This window comes from Chionomys nivalis, chromosome 2 (assembly GCF_950005125.1).
Source record: "Chionomys nivalis chromosome 2, mChiNiv1.1, whole genome shotgun sequence".
NCBI lineage: Eukaryota > Metazoa > Chordata > Mammalia > Rodentia > Cricetidae > Chionomys > Chionomys nivalis.
Genome location: NC_080087.1, coordinates 67,018,526 through 67,041,099, shown reverse-complemented (window position 1 = coordinate 67,041,099; position 22,574 = coordinate 67,018,526). Strand labels below are relative to the sequence as shown.

Sequence of the window (22,574 nt, the reverse complement as noted above, 5' to 3'; positions counted from 1 at the left end):
TCAAACCCAGCCCCCAACCCTATACCAGTAATAATCAACCCATAAATGGTGTCCCTAATCCTAACAAACTTTGTTGGGAGAGGGAACATCATCTTATAAAATTCCTTCTAGCTGTCATGGGGACAATGTTCTTTCTATGGGATCCTGTAAAAGTAAAATAATTGTTACGTTTCAAGATTATTGTCTTGTATAATTGCAAATAGTCTCTTCGTAGCTAATAGGGTTTTTCTGAAGTTCTTATTTAGACTTCTGGCCAGAATATTGTAAGAAGGTACACCATGTCAGCAGCTGGTACCCAAAAGCTGGTCTCATAGTAGCGCTATCAGTGTCATGACATCATATCAACCAGATGGAGTCATTTGTTGTAGGACCCTATCTTCTTCCTGGAAACTTCAAAGATTATGGTTGGAAAAATCTACTGTTCATTTTGAAAAGCTTAAACATTATTCATAAAGACATATATTCAGTGAAAACTATGATATAGACAAACTAGTCATGGAGAATAGTAAAATATTTTTTTAAAATTTATCTTCTTTCTGTCCCATACCAGATGGCTCTTGACATGAGACAGAAACTCTAAATTTTTGTTTTAACAAAATGCTTGAATTTATAAAATAGCCATTGTCCAATTCCAAAACCAGCTTTTATATATATGTGTGAAATTATTTTTTTGATGATCTTATCTTATAAGTCATATTCTTCTTTGCTTGGTTATCCTTTCTGGATCGTTATTTTTTCCTCTTTAGGCATGCAAACGTCCAGGATCTCTTGACTTTTTGAAGATGTGTATTTTCCTGTAACAACAAGAACAGAACCCTGCCCCAACCCTTATGAGGTTTTCTTACCACCTGTATGGTTGTCACCTCTGTGGATGAGCTGTCATTTCTCTTTTTCAAGAGGTTTCTCTTTTACAAACTGAATTTTTATCAATTTTGATAGTATCCATAGCTTTTCTTATCCTGTGAAAACAAGAGCTAAACCCCTTCCCCAGTGTAGCACATCTCCTGGTTTCCATTCTGAGGTCACACATCCATTCTCATTAGAGTTGAGAAAATTTAAGGTTAATGAAGTATTATGCAATCATTTCTGGGGGTATTTTCCATCACTTCCTCTTTGTTTAACATATCCTTTATAGTTCAATTTGATCTTTCTATAACTGCCTGACCTGTAGGATTGTTTGATATAGCTATAATATGTTTTATATTATAATAAACAAAAAATCTGTTTCATTTTCTTAGATACATATGCTGGACCATTGTCTGTCTTTATTTGTGCAGGTAAAGCCATGATGGTCATAACTTCTAATAAATGTGTGATTACCAAATCAGCCTTTTCTGAGCTTAAGGCAGTTATCCATTGAAAACCTGAATAAGTGTCAATGGTGTGGTGTACATATTTTAATTTTCTAAACTCTGTAAAGTAGAATACATCCATCTGCCATATTTCATTCCATTAAGTACCTTTTGGGTTACTCCTTGCAGGTAATGGTATTTGGTTATAGAAAGAGCAAGTAGGACATCTCTTTATAATCTCCTTATCTTGTTGCCATATAACAGGAAACTCTTTCTTTAAATCTTTGATATTGACATGATGATCTTTATAAAATTATGAGGCCTTTAGTGGTGTGGGACAATGGTCTGTATTCTGTCAATTATATTTTAAATAAATGTTGACTGGCCAGTAGTCAGGCAGGAAGTATAGGCAGAACAACCAGACAGGAAGTAGATGTGGATCAATGAGAACAGGAGAATTCTGGGAAGGAGGAAGCCCATTCCTCTGCAGTCCTAGCCCAGTCACAGAAGAAGCAAGATGTGATTACCTCACTGAAAAAGGTACTGAGCCCTGTGGCTAACACAGATAAGAATAATGGGCTAATATAAGTTGTAAGAGTTAATAAGAAGCCTGAGATACTAGGCCAATCAGTTTATAACTAATATAGACCTCTGTATCATTTCTTTGGGACTAAATGATTGCAGGACCCGGGCAGAACAGAAAACCTCAGACTACACTTTAGCATACTTCCAATCAATAATCAATTTCTGCATTAACTTGTGCTAGAGGACCTGGCAGACCAGTTATGTTATTGGATGTGTATTATGTATATAGGACAAAGCCTATTCCTGATTATGTCTTGAACCTGAATGAATAATGAAGTCAATTCTGTATTATCTGGTATAAATTCAGCAGTTTCAATAGGCAAAACAACTCTTTCTGCATATTGCGAATCAATAACTATATTGATAAATTCTTTAAAATCCCTTGGTACTGTCATAATAGCATGTAACTCTGCCTTTTGGACAGAATTATAAGGACTTTGTTTCACCTTACTTAGTTCTTCTGATTTGTAACCTGCCTTTCCTGATTTATTTGCATCAGCACAAAATGTACCATCTCCATTCATTGGTGTGTCACCTACAATTCAGGGAAGAATCCAAGTAGTTCTCATTATAAGGTTAATTCTATCACTTTTGAAATAATTGCTATTAATTTCTCCCAAAAATTTAGCATAAGTTCTTTGCCATGGTTTATTGTCTTCCCATAATTGTTTAACTTCATCAGTAGTAAAAGGCACTATAATCTCTGCTGGGTCTATACCTGCTAGTTAATGAAGTCTCAATTTTCCTTTTATAATTAATTCAGAGTATTTTACACATAAATCTTTAATAGTTTACTTGGTTTATATGGTTAAAAGATCCTTTCTAAGCAAATATCTACCCTCTGCTTTAAAATTCTTGTAGTGGTGTAGTAGGAGCTGCGGGCTACTTCCTACCACCCAGCTCCCGGCTGCATGGCTAGCTTATGCCCCCAAATAACGACACACAAACTGTATTCTTTTAAACACTGTTTGGCCCATTTCTATTAATGTGTGTAGCACCACGAGGTGCACTTACCAGGAAGATTCTAGCCTACATCCATCCTGGGTCCGAGCTTCATTGCGTCTGCCCCAGAGAGGAGAGCTATGGAGTCTGAGCTCAGTTCCTCTTCCTCCCAGCATTCTATTCTGTTTACTCTACCCACCTATGTTCTAACCTATGAGGCCAAGCAGTTTCTTTATTAATTAACCAATGACCTTCCCACATCATAGTGGAAAGTTTGGAAGGCAATATGGCTAGAATACAATTAAGATTTGGATTCACCCTATCCACATGTGCCTCCTATAATGTCTTTTCAATGATCATAAATTCATTTTTCACTTCAGCTGTTAATTCCCTGGGACTAATTAGGTCTTTGTCAACATGTAAGATTTTGTTTCAATGAATTATTAGATCAGGTATTATTCCAACAATCTGTTGTAGACTGGAAATGTCTCTAACAATTTTTGAAAGTCATTAAGAGTCTGCAGTCAGTCTTTCCTAATTTGTACCTTTTGTGTTCTAATTTTCTGTAAACCTATTTTGTAACCTGGGTAATTGACAGAATCTCCTCTTTGTATTATTCAGGAGCAATTTGTAATCTTCATTTAGGTAAAACTGTCTTTATTTCTTCAGAAATTCCTTCTAATTTATCTTTGCATTTGAATAACAAAATGTCATCCATATAAATTATAGACTTAGGAAATAATTTACATATTATTTCCAAAGCTGACTTACAAAGTATTGGCACAGAGTTGGACAATTAAGCATTCTGTGTGGGAGGATTGTCTATTGATATCTCCTAGTAGGCTGAGAATTATTGTAAGTAGGCACAGTGAAGGCAAATTATTCTCTGTCCTTTTCTTGTAAACGTATAGTGAAGAAACAATCTTTTAAATCAATAAGTATAAGAGGCCATCCTTTTGGTAATAGAGAAGGCAGATGAATTCCAGATTGTAGAGGGCCCATAGGTTGAACTACCTTATTGACAGCTCTGAGATCTGTCATCATTCTCCATTTACCAGATTTCTTTTTTACAACAAATACAGGAAAATTCCAAGGGCTGGTTGATTCTTCAATATGGCAAGCATCTAATTCTCCTGTACCAGCTGTTGTAAAGTCTTTAATTTCTCTTCTGTTAAAAGCCGTTTTTTTCTCCCATATTGGTTTCTCAGGTAATCGTTTTACAACCAGGGACATTTGTATCTCTGAAGGTTTGCTAGTTTCTTTGTGTTCTTGTATATGGTGAATGGCTGGTGACCTTTGTTTGTAATATCTTATAATATCCTTCCCAGAAACATGAATTTTTTGGACTGCAAAAATGCTAATCTTGGCAATTCTTTGCTGCAACAAGTCACAACCCCATAAATTCATTGCAATATTAACTACATATGATCTCAACTTTTCTTTCTGTCTTTCTGGCCCTATGTATTCAACCCATCTCATGCTTTGTTTCACATGAGATAGGGTTCCAATTCCCAAGACTTGAATTTTTACCTCTTGAAGAGTCCAATTTGGATGCTAAAATTCTTGAGTTAATGATTCTTATGTCCACACCTGTACCTATTAATCCATCAATTACAATATCATTTATACACTCTTAGCTGTAGTCTTTGATCATTTATAGAACTCTACCAAATATATGTTTTTTACTTCCTACTGTTTTTTTATACATCCTCCATGTCTATTCTATCATCCAGAACATTATGGTTTTTTACAGTAGGCTCTGGATTTTTTTAATTTTCCTGGTGAGACATGTTATCCACAGTGACCGGGAATAATTGGACCACATTTGACATGGAACCCCCCCAGGAGTTTTCCAATGGTATCAGGTTGCCTTATCTGTCTTTTGCCAATCTACATTAATTGGTCCAATGTTGGTCTTTGCCATACCTCCTACATATACCAGGAGACCTAGAATGCCTATTTTTGCCATTCATAGAGGAAACATCATCCCTAGGAATTGCTTGTCTACAATCCCTTCTCAGATGTCCTATTCTACCACAATTAAAACATTTGGCATTTTGGTGTCTCCTTATAACATTGCAAATCTCTTCTCCTACACAAGCCTCGGTACTGTAGTCAAATGTCTCAACATTCATTGTATATAAGATCCATTCATCTACTGGTGATAATCTAACCTTTGAAGGCCCAAGGATCTTTTTCCATCCTGAACTGGCATTTTCAAAACCCAAAGATTCAATAAGTACACATCTAGCTTCTGATCTGACAGTCCTACTTGTACAGCCTCAGTTAGTCTTTGTAAAAAGCCACTAAAGGGTTCTCTCTGGCTCTATTTAGCCTGAATATATGATTCAATTCACTTTCCTAGTTCCTGAATACTTCCCCAAGCATTTAAAGCTGCTGTGCTATACAGGGACAAAGTACGTTCATTGTAGACAGCTTGGTCCTGGAGGATTGGGGTAATGGCCCTCGCCAAGAATTTGATCTTGGAAAGTCTCAAATCCTTTTGCTTTCCCTGGTTGTTCTAAAATTGCCTCTTCTCTCCAACAACACTTCCAAAGCAGCTGAGTTTTGTCTCCTAGGACCATTGTACTTAATTGAAGCTACTGTGGGGTAGCCTTATTTCTTGAAACAGATGTTTTCACCATTTCCCAAACAAATGGCAAATGTAGTCCATAAGATACTATTGCTTAATATCTTTTAGATCACTCATATGTATTGGTTCACATGTATATTCTGTGACTACCTTAGGGTACTTTGTGGCAATTGTTTTTCAGAGGGAATTACTGGATAGGCAGTTAAGACTCTGGGTAGGTCATCCCAGAGTATGGCATGTACTGATGAGGATAAATTCTGTCCTTGTACCTTCTCTCCCTGCTTACCAGTTTAGAAACATTCCTCAATCTTTTCAAATCTTTTTACTACTGCCTTTTGTAAAGTCTGAATCTGCTGTCCAGTGTTCTGTTCTAATGTCCTCACTGAGGATTCAAAGGTATGAAATTTGTCTAGTAAAGATAACATCTAGTGCTCGCTTCGGCAGCACATACACTAAAATTGGAACGATACAGAGAAGATTAGCATGGCATCTGCGCAAGGATGACACGCAAATTCGTGAAGCGTTCCATATTTTTATGACTGATGGGCAAAAAATTGGAATCTTGGGGGTGGGGTGGGATGGGGATGAGGGGTGATGGGGAGAGAAAAGTGTGAAGGAGAGGATGAGGGGAACTGGGGGAATCGGGGTGATTGGGGATAAAGGAAGGTTGGATAGGGGAGCAGGGAAACTCATACCTTAGGTAAGGGAGCCACCTAAGGGTTGGCAAGAGACTTGAACTTGGAATGGCTACCAGAAGCCCAGGGCAATGTCCCCAGTTAGTTCATTGGGCACCTGAGGATAGGGAACCTGAAATGAATCTATCCTATAATCATACTGATGAATATCTTGCATATCGCCATAGAACCTTCATCTAGCGATGGATGGAGATAGAGCCAGAGACCCACACTGGAGCACCGGACTGAGCTCCCAAGGTTATAATGAGGAGCAGAAGGAGAGAGAACATGAACAAGGAAGTCAGGACCATGAGGGGTGCACCCAACCACTGAGACAGTGGGGCCGATCTATTGGGAGCTCACCAAGGCCAGCTGGACTGCTACTGAAAAAACATGGGATAAAACCGGACTCTCGGAATGTGGCGGACAATGAGAGCTGACGAGAGGCCAAGGAGAATGGCACAGGAACTTTCAACTGGCGATAGATCGAGAGAGAGAGAGAGACCCAAATTGGAGCAACGGTCTGAGCTCTTAAGGTCCAAATGAGGAGCAGAAGGAGGGAGAACATGAGCAAGGAAATCAGGACCACGAGGCGTGCACCCACCCACTGTGACAGTGGAAATGATCTCTTGGGAGCTCTTCAAGGCCAGCTGGACTGGGACTGAATAAGCATGGGTTGAAACTGGACTCTCTGAACATGGCGGACAATGAAGGCTGATGAGAAGCCAAGGCCAATGGCACTAGGTTTCGATCCTAATACATGAACTGGCTTTGTGGGAGCTTACCCTGTTTGGATGCTCACCTTCCTGGGCCTGGATGGAAGTGGGAGGACCTTGGTCTTCCTGTAGGGCAGGGAATTTGGACTGCTCTTCAGTATCAAGAGGGAGGGGGAATGGAGTGGGGGGAGGAGAATAGGAGTGGGGATGGGGGAGGGGAGTGGGGGGAGGGGGCAATGTGTGGGAGGAGGGGAGGGAAATGGGAAACGGGGAGCAGTTGGAAATTTTAATTAAAAAAGAATAAAAAAAAAAAAAGATAACATCTAGCCGGGCGGTGGTGGCGCACGCCTTTAATCCCAGCACTTGGGAGGCAGAGGCAGGCGGATCTCTGCGAGTTCGAGACCAGCCTGGTCTACAAGAGCTAGTTCCAGGACAGGCTCCAAAACCACAGAGAAACCCTGTCTCGAAAAACCAAAAAAAAAAAAAAAAAAAAAAAAAAAGATAACATCTCATCCTTGGACATAATTTTGATGCTGTGGATATTACCTTCCCTTATCTGTTAATCTATAATAACTTTTCAACATAATCTGATTATTAAACTCAGCAGCACTAAATCTCTCAAATAATGTCTCAATAATGTCTCAGCATCCTTCTACACTGACTGCATTTTGTCTGTCAAACTGATGATATCCATCTCCAAAATGTTGATTTCCCCAACTAGCTGTTCATTATTAGTCTGTGAAGACTACATCATTTCCCAAAGTGCCTCATCCTTGGCTGTGTTATCAAACCATATTTAATGTGATAATTTGAAAATCAAAACTAATCCCTCGATTCAATTAAAGGGATATATCAAGAAAATCACATAAGCATATGCAAAATAATTATTGAACTCTTGGATAGGTATGTTATTGGTAATTTTTGTAGCTTTTCAGATCTTACCTGTCATGAGACAATTGCAGTGACTTGGAGTATGTGTAATAATCACTATTGGCCAGCAGGTGTTGCAGTTGCATGACCGAGGAATGCAAGCAGCAGTGGACAATCCCAGTTTTTGATTTTGCACATGTTAGATAAAGAAAACCCAAAGCTTTCTGTCAGTGTGTTTCATGGACTGTGTTGTGTGCCATGGGGATCACAGGCAGCAGTATGTGGGCCAGTGTGTAATGTACTGAGCAGCAGTGTATGGGTCATAAGCTGGGGAGTGCTGAGCAGCAATGTGCTGTGTCTAAGTGCCAGCTGGAGCCGTGGGCGGGGATAGTCAGTGCCCAATGCACAACGCAGCTGGTACTAAAAAGGGTAGACTGGTTCCCATGGTTGGGCGCCAAATGAAGATGGACGTTAAAAAGAAATTCCACACTACCTCCAAATTGAATATAATAAAGGGTTATTTATTTAGAGGTAGACTCACATATCACAGTCCTCTGCATGAATGGGGAACAGGAACTGAATCCAGCAGCTGGAAGAGAGGAAGTGTTGCTTTACCTGAGCATTTACAGGATAAGAGACCATGCTGGTATCTTAGAGGATATTGGCTGAAGGGGTTCCTACAGCACCAACTAGCTCTTATAACTTAAAGTATCAGGTTTCTATTAACCTACATTTTGCCAATTGGCTCTTTACCTCTCCTCCATTCTGTACATCTGACTTTTCCCAAGACTTGCTGTCATCTGCTGCCACACCAGATTCATCCCAAGTTCTTCTCTCTTCTGAGAAGTTCTGCCCATTTTCTCCTACCTAGTTATCAGCCACTCAGCTCTTTTTTTTTTTTTTTCGGTTTTTCGAGACATGGTTTCTCTGTAGCTTTGGTGTCTGTCCCGGAACTAGCTCTTGTAGACCAGGCTGGCCTCGAACTCCCAGAGATCTGCCTGCCTCTGCCTCCCGAGTGCTGGGATTAAAGGCGTGTGCCACCACCGCCTGGCAGCCACTCAGCTCTTTATTCAACCAATCAGAGGAAAATGTGGCAAAGACCCATCATCACAATATACAAAAATTATCTTGTAGCATATTATACATGCTGATGGAATTTATAAGAAAAAATATCAAAAAAATGTATATTATGAGAATGGCATTTTTCTCCCTAGTGTGAACTTTCTACAATTTGAAAAATGGATATAGGATATGTTAGTCATTGCATTTGTTGTTTCTCTCTAGTATGAATGTTCTGATGGGCTTTGAGGTGGGAGTACCTCATAAAAGACTTGTTACACTCCTTACAACTGTAAGGTCTCTCTCCAGTATGATTTCTCTGATGTGCTCTAAGATGTGACATGTCAATAAAGGATTTGTTACATTTCTGACATTTGTGAGGTCTCTCTCCAGTGTGAACACTCTGATGTCTTCTAAGAGTTGAAATTCGCAGAAAAGACATGTCACAGTGTTTGCATTTGTGAATTTTCTCTCCAGTATGAATTTTCTGATGTGTTCTGAGGTCCGAGCATGTAGTGAAAGATTTACCACATTCCTTACAACTGTAAGGCCTCTCTCCTGTATGAATTCTCTGATGCGTTCTAAGAGTTGACTGCCGGATAAAGGATTTGTCACATTTTTCACATCTGTAAGGCTTCTCTCCAGTATGAATTTTCTGATGTGCTCTAAGAGTTGAAGGCCGGGTAAAACATTTGTCACATTCTTCACATCTGTAAGGCCTCTCTTCGGTATGTATTCTCTGATGTACAGTGAGGCTTGAAGCAGCACTGAAGTATTCCCCACATTTCCCACACTGGTGTGGTGTCTCTCCAGTGGAGAATTTTTGTTGCAAAAATCTGTATGTAGAGTCATAGTATTCTCCCTGCCTGTGTTCTGATCTTGCAGTGTAGAGTCTCTGATCTTGAGTAATGTTGGGATACAAATTTAATGATTTCTCACAGACTTTAGAATTGCAAGTTTTTTCTCCAGTTTGCATGCTTTCATGTCTATCTGGGTTTGATGGGTCAATGGAAGCATCCCTGTTATTACTGCATGTGTAGTTATTAGAGTTTTCTGTAGTTTCACTTGTTCTATAAACTGCACATGTGGAGGGGTCATGAAGCACGTTGTCAAGCTCATTACACTGAAATGACTCCTTTGCAGTCTTTACATGTTGACAGACAGGATCACATATGCAATAGCTCTCTGAAAATAAGTATAATTCAGATTAATAGGGCTTGATCCAAACTAAACATTTAATAAATGGCTGTCTCCCTGAGTTCTTACTAAAGATAATCTAATAAACAACTTCTTAGATATTTTCTTTTCACTGTAATTGAATGTATCTTCACAAAAAACAAACAGACAGGCTTCAAGGGTCTGAGATATAGCTGATACCTCATCCTTATCGAAAATGTCTAATGGCAGAAGATGGATCAGGAAATTGAGACATTAGCAATTAGCTGTGGGATGGAGCTCATTGATTGATTATATTAAAAATACATGTCTCTATTTTTAAATATTTTTTCTCAGAGATTGATGTAGTTTAATATAATCCCAGGTTCAGAGAATTTATATTTACTAAGTGATAGGCAATGAGTACTGTTCAGGAGACCCAATACCTCTAAAGATTAAAGTTTTAATTAAAAGCATCAAATGTTTTTTCTCTCCAGAAAAACATATTAGATTCTTCCAAATTAATGGATGGAAAGCTAGTGTTCTGCCACATACCAGAGGCTCAGATCATTTGAGGCAGAGCTGAAATGGGCAACTATTGTTTATTTCTATCCTCTACTGTCTGAACTCCACACACTGCTGTGTTTCCTAACTTTCTTCATTTGGCTGTTCTCAAGCTGGCGCACGACAGACTCCTAAGAATATTTTCCAGAAGGGTGTCTGTGTATTTGCCACTGGGACAAAATATGTAATATGAAGATAGACATGCAAGGAATGCAATTTCAGAATAATCCTACTTCATGGATTGACATTATATTTAAGGTTTATAAAATTATTCCAATCTGATATCAGTATAGTTAAATAAAATTGCATTTTATACTATTATTAAGTCATCATAATTCAGGTATAATATAACAATGCCTTCTAACAGTTACAATAGGCAGGTTGCATCCTGGGACCAGAACCACTCTACTAATGATCAAGGCATCCTATCAAGTGAAATCGAATATAGCAAAAACATTTCCAGTTCTTGTTTTCTCTTTCACTGGAAGCCATCACTGTTGTCTTGCTCATTCAAGGGCTCACCCTATTTATAGTTACTCTCTCCTCTCCACATTCCAAGGCAATCTCATTTGCTCAGGACAGGTGACCAGGCCTATATGTTGCACACAATAATCCACATGTTCTGTAAGGTAGCCCATGACCCATGCTAGAACTTTTAGAAAGAATACAGACATCTAACAAAAAGATGTGCTCAATACACAAAGAGAACACAAAGTACAAGAATCTAGGAAGTATTTCCAATTGCTATTTCCTGTAAGAGTCTTTTAGCATATTAAAGAAAAATTTTTAGATCACCTATCTTGAGTTTGTCTTCTCACAAAACCATGTAAGTTACAATTGTGGACACGGTTTTTAAGGTATGTATGGAAATATTATATGCTACACTGGGTTTCTGAATTAATTTTGGAGGCAAAGTGAGGGGTGAATGACACCTTTAACATGGAAATGAAAATAATCAAATTCCATGAAAAAGTTATTTCTACTGCCAAACTTTCAGGCTTTCCTTTGTTTCCAAGACAGCTTAATGAAGTTTAAAACCTATAAATTAGGTACATAAAAAGGATGATTGAGGAATTCTACAATAAAAATGCTCTCACCCACAAACAGCAGGCTGCTGTAATTTTCCAACATCACATCAATGTACAAAGTCCTCTGAGCAGAGTCTAGGCATTCCCATTCTTCCTGGGAGAAGTCCACAATCACATCCCTGAATGTCAATGGATCCTGAAACAAAGTACAATTTGACCAAGTGATCCTAGAAAGAGGCTTTCCTTGAGATAAGGAGACTTGAGGAAATTAGGGTGTAGATGAGTGAATACAATTACTCAAAGCAATGATTTCTGATATAGTCACGCTTTATAATGAATGTTCTAAGTCCCTGAAATCAAGATGACAAAGTAATTTCACAAGCACATCCATGAAAAGAGACACACATTTAGGTCTGGACAAGGTTATCTATCTGGTATGGATGTTGTGTTTGTGTCCCATGGATCACAGTGTACATGTCTCAGAAGGAAAATGGTAATGAGGAAATGTGCTTTAATTGCTGTACCTATAGATCATGCTAAAGTACCTGATGGAGGTGGGTCATCTTTCTATCTGTTGTTTCATTGGTTAAGTAATAAAGAAACTGCCTTGGCCCCTTTAATAGGACAGAAAATTAGGTAGGCGGAGTAGACAGAACAGAATGCTGGGAGAAAGAAGCCGAGTCAGGAGTCGCCATGATTCTCCCACTCCAGACAGACACAGGTTAAGATCTCCCTGGTAAGCCAGCTCATGGTGCTACACAGAATATTAGAAATGGGTTAGATCAATATGTAAGAGCTAGCCAATAAGAGGCTGGAGCTAATGGGCCAGGCAGTGATTAAAAGAATACAGTTTCCGTGTAATTATTTCGGGGCATAAGCTAGCCATGCGGGCGGCTGGGTGCCGGGGACGCAGCCCTGCTGCTCCTATTACAACAGAGTGGCACCCAACGTGCTAATGAACTCCACGTAAAACCTGAGAGGGCTTAAAAAGGACAGAAAGAAAATTTAAGACAGATTTTTGCTGTTTGTGGATTGCGTGCCGCAAAGAAATTGTCCTGACTCAGCAGCAGGAAAAAACTGGCTGTTTTAAAATGCCGGCTTTCTGGGCTGTGCCGCCATTGCAATCTCTGTCTGGCTCCTGCGGGAGACAGAGCTTTTGAATGGAGCATTTGGAGTAAAGTGCTACGGCTTGCTTGATGGCAATGTGGAAGGCTGTGTGCCTGGAACTGTGTGTGACTCAGGAGCACCAAATGGTTCTGATGCAGAAGCAGCTCAGCTCCGCCATGCGACACTCTGCTGGTCTCAGGCAGGAACTACCGTAATTACCATAATAACAGCGCAGTTAAGGTTTAGACTGGGCAGGACACAGGCAGTACCATAATACCTCTAAATGGTGCAACTTAGGTTTTTAAGAACTGCTTAATATTTTAAAAAATGCTCCTGTATACTAAAAAAAATTACAGATTCACAATAGAACTGATTCAGACACTGTTGGATGAATGTACGTAGGCTTGAGAGAGAGAAAAATATATATATGAAGAATAAAGTTAATGCCCTTAAAAAGGGGGGATAAAGTCTTTATAGAGACAGAGTACAGATAGTTATAGATGAAAAGAAATAAAGAAAAATAAGCCACGTAAAAATGGAAAATTCACAGAGAGTATGGATTTTTTGTATTATTGTGCTTTCTTTAAAATTTTTGACTGGAAAGGAGCTAAGTGCAGAGAGACATTTCATTATATGGGCTGCCAAGCTAAACCAGAATGGATATAAGGGTATTATGATTTCAGAATTTGGGACTAAGGATATGATGCTTTGGAGAGGGTCTTCTTTTGTTTTCACAGAGGATGCGACCCTGTGGATTTCTTCTATCCCAATATGGTATGATAGACCACGCCCTCCTGAAAGGTTGCTGTGAACATCTTCAGAAAATTACTTCACTCAACTGCCGACTGTGATGACCCTGACACACAGGTTACACCATGAAAGATCTGAATACAGCGCCCCCATTCAGCAGGAAGCAGTTTGGAGAGAAAAAAACTGCGCCCATATTCCCAAATATTGTTTATGAATATTCTTTTACATTTAAAGGGGGATATGATATAGATATGAATAATTTGCATTGGTGTGGATTTGAAGGTCAATTTTGTTATATGTATATGCATATTTCTAATCTTTATTAAGGTATTGTGATTGTATAGTTCATTAAAAAATGTAATGTATATAGGTTGTTAATGGATAATCATCGATAATTGTCAAGCTTTTAGTCATGTTAGTTAGATTTTCTAGATGTGCATAGATATATTTCAGCTAGATAGGCATTCTTCATATCTTTCAAAGACTGCAGAATATGGCATTTAAATGTTTTAATAACTTAGGGCTTTTCATGATAATGAGACACGTCTGCTCCTGGCAGCACCAATCTACTTCAAGAGGAAGATGGACACCGAAGAGGCTCCTTAAGGAGTTTGATAGCCATTTGGGCAAGAAACTGCTCTTGCCTGGACTGTTGCATAAACTGGACACAAAGAACCCGCAGAAAGAGGACTGCTGAACTTGCCTAAAGGTGAGATGGTTTTTTGGGGTTCCTGACTCATAAAAGAGTCTGCGAGACATTCTGCAGGACACAGCAGAAAGTGACTGAACTGTCTTTGGAATTTCCTGCTTGATGAAAATGTCTGCTGGATACTATGGGCCTGAAGGCTGAAGATGGATGCCCCAACAGTACAAAAGAACTTTGGGTGACTGTCCAGGCAGTGAGATGTCTCTGTCATTTCTAGAGTTTTGGATTTCTTGTTTACTTAGGTAATATTATATCCTTCTGGAGTCTTTGATGGAGTTGAAGAATGGTTAGTTATAGTTATAGTTTTCCTTAGTTATGATAAAAGATAAAATAGATATAAATATTGTAACTTTAATTCTTGCTTGATAACCATTTTGTTATATGTAATCTTACTATGTTAAAGTGAAAGCCATTTTTTGTTTAAACAGAAAAAGGGGAAATGATGGAGGTGGGTCATCTTTCTATCTGTTGTTTCATTGGTTAAGTAATAAAGAAACTGCCTTGGCCCCTTTAATAGGACAGAAAATTAGGTAGGCGGAGTAGACAGAACAGAATGCTGGGAGAAAGAAGCCGAGTCAGGAGTCGCCATGATTCTCCCACTCCAGACAGACGCAGGTTAAGATCTCCCTGGTAAGCCAGCTCATGGTACTACACAGAATATTAGAAATGGGTTAGATCAATATGTAAGAGCTAGCCAATAAGAGGCTGGAGCTAATGGGCCAGGCAGTGATTAAAAGAATACAGTTTCCGTGTAATTATTTGGGGCATAAGCTAGCCATGCGGGCGGCTGGGTGCCGGGGACGCAGCCCTGCCGCTCCTATTACAACAAGTACCGACAGTGAATCAATCCTGTGCATGTTTCAGCCTGATATGATTGTACTTGAACATGCTTAGTTAGTACGTATAAACTCCCTTCCATCAATGCCATTCCACTAAACAAAAGGAATAGATATGGAAGACAGAATTCACGACTGAATCTATAAGTAAACAACTGTTTTTTTCCTCCACAGTAACGATGTGTGTAACAGCAACGTATACTATCAATTTTAACATTACAACATTTGACGAAGTAGTCCGTGGGATTACTCTTATAAGAATATCTGAGTCACTGGCAAGCAGATAGAAAAATCTACATCAGCCACATTTGATAAAATCTAAAATTTAACTCAAGAAGTTCTGGTGAATATTTCATTCCCAAAAAGTTATAAAAATTGAGGTAAGTCTGAAAATACATTAAATAGTGTTTCGGTTGCAGGTAAGCATGTTAAGTGTAGTAACTAGATGGATTCAGAAGTGACATCGATTTCCTGTGAGTAAATGAAGACATTAAATTGTGTGAGAATTATAGTCCATTTTCAGTGTTTTGCAAATAAAATATACCACAGAAGAATGGCTCAGGAGAAAATCTGAGCTACTGTGTCTGAATTTTGTAGAGCTCAATGCGTTCTTTTTAGTACTTATGCTGTATTTTAGGTTAGTAGTTTCATGACTCTTTAGTTCTCTGGAAGTGCATAGGAGTGACATATTCTGTCTGATCCATGAATCAGGAATAGAAATGCAAACCTGCAGGTCACAGCCCTTTCCCCAAATCTCCATTGTAAAACACTGCAGGTTTAGGGTAGGGGAATTGAGTCATGGCTGCCAGAGGAACTGACTAGAGCAACGCAATCACGAAGAAAAGTTTTCTGCATCAAATGTGATTGTTGATGCACACCAATCAGTCAGCACTCTAAGACTTCATTCCTGATGTATTCCATAAATGGTACATAATGAGTCCCAGCCAGAAAGGGCTGCACAGTGGGCTCCTGTTTGGGGGATAGAAAAGATAAATAAAAAGTACTGAACTCTCATTAGTTCAATGAGCTTCCTAACAAAGTGAGCAGCAATTCTTCTGAGACAGTCAGTGCCAACAAACACATGGACATGTCATCACTGTTGTGATATTAAACACCAAAGAGAAATACAGATAGAGTACAATCTGAATCTACGCTCAAGAACATCAGTTTCATGGCAACATCAACCCATGTTCTGCACTGTCTAATGTGCTTAAATTTTTAGTACTAGGATCCAAGTAATATACTGCATTAAAAAATCAAGATAGGTCTCTTTTAATTTGACAGATTGTTAAGATGTGACAACTAGTCTTTGTGATTCATCAACGTGTGCTTTTTATAAACATGATTGAAGGAAATACGACAGACCCCACCAATGGAACCTCTATGCCACAGACATCCTCACACACTAATATATAAAGATATAGTTACATCTTCTACAGCAATTGGGCTTAAACATATTTTTGTTCATATGCTAGAGTAGAAATTTTCAAAATTAAAGGTCATAAATTCATGTGAGATATTTATTCTCAAATAACTCGGGGAGAGTAAAGTTGAGAAAGTGCTACAGGAGATGTAGTCATAACTGAGTTACAGTACGGATGTAGTCCTAAAGAGAGCCTGGTATAGGCAGACAATTGTACAGGAATATAACAGAATACTATAGAGGATCCAGAAAGAATACCGTATGTCCACTAAATAATAAAGAAGGCAAAAAGACAGATTAGAGTAATATGGTCTTTTCACCAAATGGTGCAGGTAAAACTGGATCCAGCAGGAAAATGAAATTAGATTTTTATCTTTATGTGTACAAAAATCCATTAAAATGGATCAAAAGCCTTATTTAAAACCATAAACACAGATACTAAGGAAACACAGGGACTACCCATGAGGATATGGAGATGGACAAGGACTTATTTGATTAGAAAGAACACCAACAGGAACTGACCCAAGTATCAACAGATGGGACAACATGAAAACAAAGAGTTTCTGTACATCAACAGAAACAATCAGCAGAGCACACAGACACCCACAGAATGGGAGAGAATCTATACCTGTGACACTTGGGTTAGGGGCTCAAACATAGAATTTACCAAGAATGACAGAAATTAAGTAACATGGAAATAAAGCTGCCAACAACAAATGGGCAAATGAACTGAAGACAGACTTTCAAAGACAAATATACAAACAGCCAATAATTATTACAAAAGTGTTTAGGATTCCTAAAATGTCATTATGGGAACACAAAATAAAACTACTTTGAAATACTGCCTCACCTCAGATAAAAGAACCCTTATTAACTGTTGGTATGTATAAATCAATACAGCCATTCTGGGAATCAACTTGGAGATTATTTTTAAAAAAATGAAGAGAGAACTAATGTAAGACTCAGCTTCTCACTCCTGGACATTACATAAGGTACTCTGTACCCCAATTTAGAGATATTTACACCCCATGTTTACTGCTACAGTAGTCACCAAAGCAAACTATTGTAATCAACCTAACTGTCAATCAACAGGTGAATGGATAATGAAAATGGTATACATATAAAGTGAAAAAATACTATTCAGCTGGAGATGCATGTAATAAAAATTTGCAGGAATGGATAGACTCAAAATATGTGATATTAAGTGAGGTAATACAGTGTCAGAAAGAAGAAACCGTATTTTCCCTCATATGCAGAATCTAGTCAATAATATGTGGATATGGAAATAATGTATATGTGGGCACAGTAGAACATGGAAAAAGAGAACAAGAAACATTAAGTATTAGGGTTGAGTTAGGACTAATACAGTAATGAACACAAGTTATAAAAAAGTATAAAAATAATTCCTTTTCTAGTTCTAATTCTGTCAACTTTTTTTCTTTTTCATGGTAAATATGTTCACAAAAATAAGTTATACAACAAAAATATACAATCCCTTGTGAGGCTGGAACTCTAACTGCATAAAAGTACATTGAGTTGTATAGACTTTGGGTCTGGTGAATTTCAGTGTGTAATTTTTTTGTCTGCTTGTTTTTTGCAACATTTTTCATAATAAAGTTAAAACAATTAAAGGCTTCTGATGTCTCAAACTATAACATTTCTACCATAAATAAATAAATAAATACATACATACATAAAATAAAAAGGGACATGACCACTGACCTGGGACAAATTAACTGGAGAATCGGCCATTTTGTTTGTTTCTCTTCTTTGAGTTTCTCTTTCAGGAATAATGAATAGATAGATGACTCGCTGCCCTTTCATATAATGGGTCAAAAAGAAAAAAAAATTAATACTGAAAGCAGTTAAAGAAAAACGTCAAAACATGTGAAAAGACCCAAGGAACAGACTACGGCCAGGTTTCTAGTCAATGATCCCAAATCCAGGATGGCATGGAATGACATTTGAAGCTTGGGGGGGGGGGTGTCACTGCCAATAATATTGTTGCATCCAGAAAAATTCTACCTTAAAATTGGTGGAGATAAAAGTACAGTTCAAGACAAAATACAAAGTATAGTACAAAGTAAAGCAATTCATTTCAACAAAGCAAAACCACAGACAATACACCAATGGCAAAAATTGTACAGATGAGTCAGAGGAATCATCCATAAGAACATGGGAAAATATAAATTTCATGTGAAGAATAGATAAAAACAGGAGAAATGGGAAGTAACAATCCATGTTTGTTTGCAAAATGGGGAGTTTTCTGATTATGCAGACCCTAGAGAAATAAATGTATGGTTTTGAGAGAAAACTTTGAAGAAAGGGGGGTGGGGTCATGCCATGACAGGTGAGTCCCAGTAAGAAGAGTCTTCCTTGCATCCCATGGATTGTGGTACCAATTGGGAAGATTCTGATAAATTTCTTAACTCAGCTCTGGATTCAAGATGTCACAAGTATATTCATTGCCCTATATACTGGAGCCTATACAGAGGAAATAGAAATAGTGTGGGTTTATGAAAAAGGAAAGAGATGCCAGGGTCTTCCTTTCTGGACGTGTATGAAAAGTACAGGCCTCTACTATAGAACTGAGGAACAGAAAAATGTTATAATCAGCCAGTTAAATGATTATTATGAAATATTTTGAACATCAAATGATTCTACATGCAACATGGTTAAGGTAAAAATTATTTCAGACTGTCTAACATAACTGCACGAGCACCTAGCCTACACACAGGCTGCACAAGTAGAGAGAGAACAAGAAAGCTGCTGGACCTTCAGATGTGCATTCATCCCTTTCTTTCCCCCTTGACTCCACACCTCCTCTTTGGGAACTGAACTCCACTGAAGCTGTTCTTTGGACTGCTGAGAAGACTTGACATCCTACTCCACAGATCCTTGCTCACCCATGTTCATTGCTGCTCTACTCACAATAGCTGTAAAAGGGAAACAACCCAAATGTCCTTCAGCTGACAAAGGGATAGTGAAAATGTGGTATATATACAATACGCAATGGTATTTACCTGTAAAGAAAACTGAAATCACGAGTTTTGCAGGTAAATGTTTAGACCTAAAAAAGATCCTATTGAATGAAGTAACCCAGACCCAAAGACAGGCATTGCATGATCTCTCTCATAGGAAATTCCTAGTTCCAAATCTTCAGATGTGAGTTCACAACCTGGAGTGAATGCAGTAACCAGAAAAGAGAAAAAGAGATTACAGTGAGATCTAGGGGAGCAATAGAGACAGGAATAACAGGGTACCAGTGATCTGAAAGGGGAAATGGAAAACGGGGGAAGGGATTTAATTATGGAAAAGGGATAGACATAAAGAAAAGGAGGGCAGGTGCTCCGGGTTCTAGCCACTCCGCCACCCTCTCCGTCGCCTCGGCCGCTGCCCTCGCTCGCCATGCTCTCCACCCGCGTCCTGCTTGCCACCATCACGGACCAGCAGCAGCTGAGGGTGTAGCCGCTGAAGCGACTCAAGCTGTCCAAAAAGGAGAACACGCCCCCGAGTCTCAGCGGGACCCGCATCCTGGTGAGCAAGGCTGCGAGGAGAATCTTCCTGGACCTGGCCGAACCAGAAAGTAAAGAATCTACTAAGCCCAGCGTTGAGGATGAGCCCTTACTGAGAGAAAGTCCCCGCCGCTTCGTGGTCTTTCCCATCGAATACCATGATATCTGGCAGATGTACAAGAAAGCCGAGGCCTCTTTCTGGATGGCTGAAGAGGTGGACCTCTCCAAGGATATTCAACACTGGGAAGCGCTGAAACCTGATGAGAGACATTTTATATCTCACGTCCTGGCTTTCTTTGCGGCAAGTGACGGCATAGTCAATGAAAACCTGGTGGAGCGCTTTAGCCAAGAAGTTCAGGTTACAGAGGCCCGCTGTTTCTATGCCTTCCAAATTGCCATGGAAAACATACATTCTGAAATGTACAGTCTCCTCATCGACACTTACATTAAAGATTCCAAAGAGAGGGAATATCTCTTCAATGCTATTGAGACAATGCCTTGTGCGAAAAAGAAGGCTGACTGGGCCCTGCGTTGGATTGGGGACAAAGAAGCTACCTATGGAGAACTGCTGCTGTGGAAGGGATCTTCTTCTCTGGCTCTTTTGCGTCAATATTCTGGCTCAAGAAACGGGGACTGATGCCTGGCCTTACATTTCCCAATGAGCTTATTAGCAGAGATGAGGGTTTACACTGTGACTTTGCCTGCCTGATGTTCAGGCACCTGGTACACAAGCCGTCGGAGCAAAGAGTACAAGAAATCATTATCAACGCAGTGAGGATAGAGCAGGAGTTTCTCATGGAGGCCCTGCCTGTGATGCTCATTGGGATGAACTACACCCTGATGAAGCAGTACATCGAATTCGTGGTGGACAGGCTTATGCTGGAGCTAGGGTTCAGCAAGATTTTCAAAGTAGAAAATCCGTTTGACTTCATGGAAAATATTTCACTAGAAGGGAAGACAAACTTCTTTGAGAAGCGAGTGGGCGAGTATCAGAGGATGGGGGTGATTTCAAATTCAGCAGAGAATTCTTTCACCTTGGATGCTGACTTCTGAGTAAACTGCCTGCTCTTTGCTGATTATTGTTCCCCCTTGTCATAAAAAATCAGCAAAAGAAAAAAAAAAGGAGGGTAACTAACATAACAGTAAGGATGTCTAAACAGTCATAAAGAATTTTACTATCATTGATCTACTCCAAATAGCCTATAATACATATATGTCTGTGTAAACGCATACTTTGATGTTGTAAATGAAGACTTCCCATCTGGGCTGATAACGATCCCCACTGGAGCCATAGAGTTTCTAAAAAACCACTGAAACCAGCCACGAGAAGCCTACTTAGAAGTTGTTGGTCACAGTTGTCCAAGATACACGGAAAATATTATAGGCTATTGCTGTTGTCCATGGTGGACTCCCAGAGATTGAAGCTGAGTCCCTACTGTGATGAATCCATGCACTTCGGACACAAAACCTAGAGAATTCAAGATGGATATCACCTGAAAGCTTTTTGCCTGAGGATTGGCTTTCATGGTCCCATAAAGCAACATGCAGCCTTCTAAAGGAGGGAGTCACCCAACAATCCTACCCACCTATGACACCTATGAACTACAACACTGATCTACACTGCATGCTAGTGCTAAGGGTACAGACTGGCATACAAACCTTGGTGGTGACCACAGCTTCTAATTGGACTTAATACCCTCTCAACAGGAGGGAAATCATGCCTGGTACTGGAAAATTGGCAAGTTTCCTCAGGGCTAGGGAAGTCAGGGATCGTGGAGGAGAACAGCTTCATTAAATTAGCATAATTGCTAACTAATAATGGAGGAAGGTCATTGGTTAATTAATAAAGAAACTGCTTGGCCCTGATAGGTTAGAACATAGGTGGGTGGAGTAAACAGAACAGAATGCTGGGAGGAAGAGGAAGTGAGGTAAGACACCTCAGACAGACGCCATAGCTCTGCTCTCTGGGGCAGACGCAATGAAGCTCCGACCCAGGATGGACGTAGGCTAGAATCTTCCCGGTAAGAGCACCTCAAGGTGCTACACACATTAATAGAAACGGGTCAAGCAGTGTTTAAAAGAATACAGTTTGTATGTCGTTATTTGGGGGCATAAGCTAGCCAGGCGGCCGGGAGCTAGGTGGCAGGAATGCAGCCTGCAGCTCCCACAACAGAATTCGCCCAACATGGGGCGCCAGATGAAGGCAAAGGCGTAAATCACAAACAATCCCACGCTAGTTTGGAATTATGATTAATAGAATGGTTATTTATTTAAAGGGGAAAAAACTTACAGATCACCGTCCCAGACAACAGCCCTCTGCGCAATCAGGAAGGGAGTCTAGTTGCCGGAAGCAGAGCAGGAAGTAAGAGAGAGCAAGGAGGGAAGTGGCCGCTTTTTTAAAGGGAGAGAGACCACGCCCCAATGGGCTGGTATCTCAGCAGCTATTGGCTGAAGGAGCAGAAGGACCTCCCGCAACAAACTAAATTCTAAAAAATTTACCTATTCACACAGATAAATGTTGTCCTCACCCCTAACCATGGAAAGTTCTTTTGGGACACATGGAGATTATTACAGAAAACTGCAACCAGTCAAAATGAAGACTTGTGATGCTCAGTCCGCACTGACACATAAGCAACACAACTAACTCCTTTATCTCAGCTCAGGGATCACTGAGAAAGAGGCAGAAACATCGTAAGAGCCAAAGAGATACAGGACATTTGCTGTGAGACTATGTCTCCTAGAAATGTCAGAGAAGCTAC

The 22,574-nt window shown here is 39.5% G+C and overlaps 1 protein-coding gene, 1 non-coding gene and 1 pseudogene across 2 annotated transcripts in view; 2 read left to right on the top strand and 1 right to left on the bottom strand.

The window, feature by feature from the left end:
- The window catches only part of LOC130867948 (zinc finger protein 836-like), a 58,355-nt gene that overhangs the window by 34,393 nt on the left and 1,388 nt on the right, over positions 1 to 22,574 (bottom strand). The window contains exons 2-4 of the mRNA XM_057760173.1: positions 18,023 to 18,117; positions 11,548 to 11,674; positions 8,938 to 9,916 (exon numbers count right to left, since the gene is read on the bottom strand). Coding sequence (XP_057616156.1) covers positions 8,938 to 9,916; positions 11,548 to 11,674; positions 18,023 to 18,052 — 1,136 coding nt within the window. The 5' untranslated portion in view covers positions 18,053 to 18,117. The remainder of the gene's footprint in view (positions 1 to 8,937; positions 9,917 to 11,547; positions 11,675 to 18,022; positions 18,118 to 22,574) is intronic.
- Positions 5,841 to 5,947, top strand: LOC130870637 (U6 spliceosomal RNA). The gene has a single exon (XR_009056773.1). It is a non-coding gene; the product is annotated as a U6 spliceosomal RNA (small nuclear RNA).
- Positions 19,709 to 20,868, top strand: LOC130864915 (ribonucleoside-diphosphate reductase subunit M2-like; annotated as a pseudogene).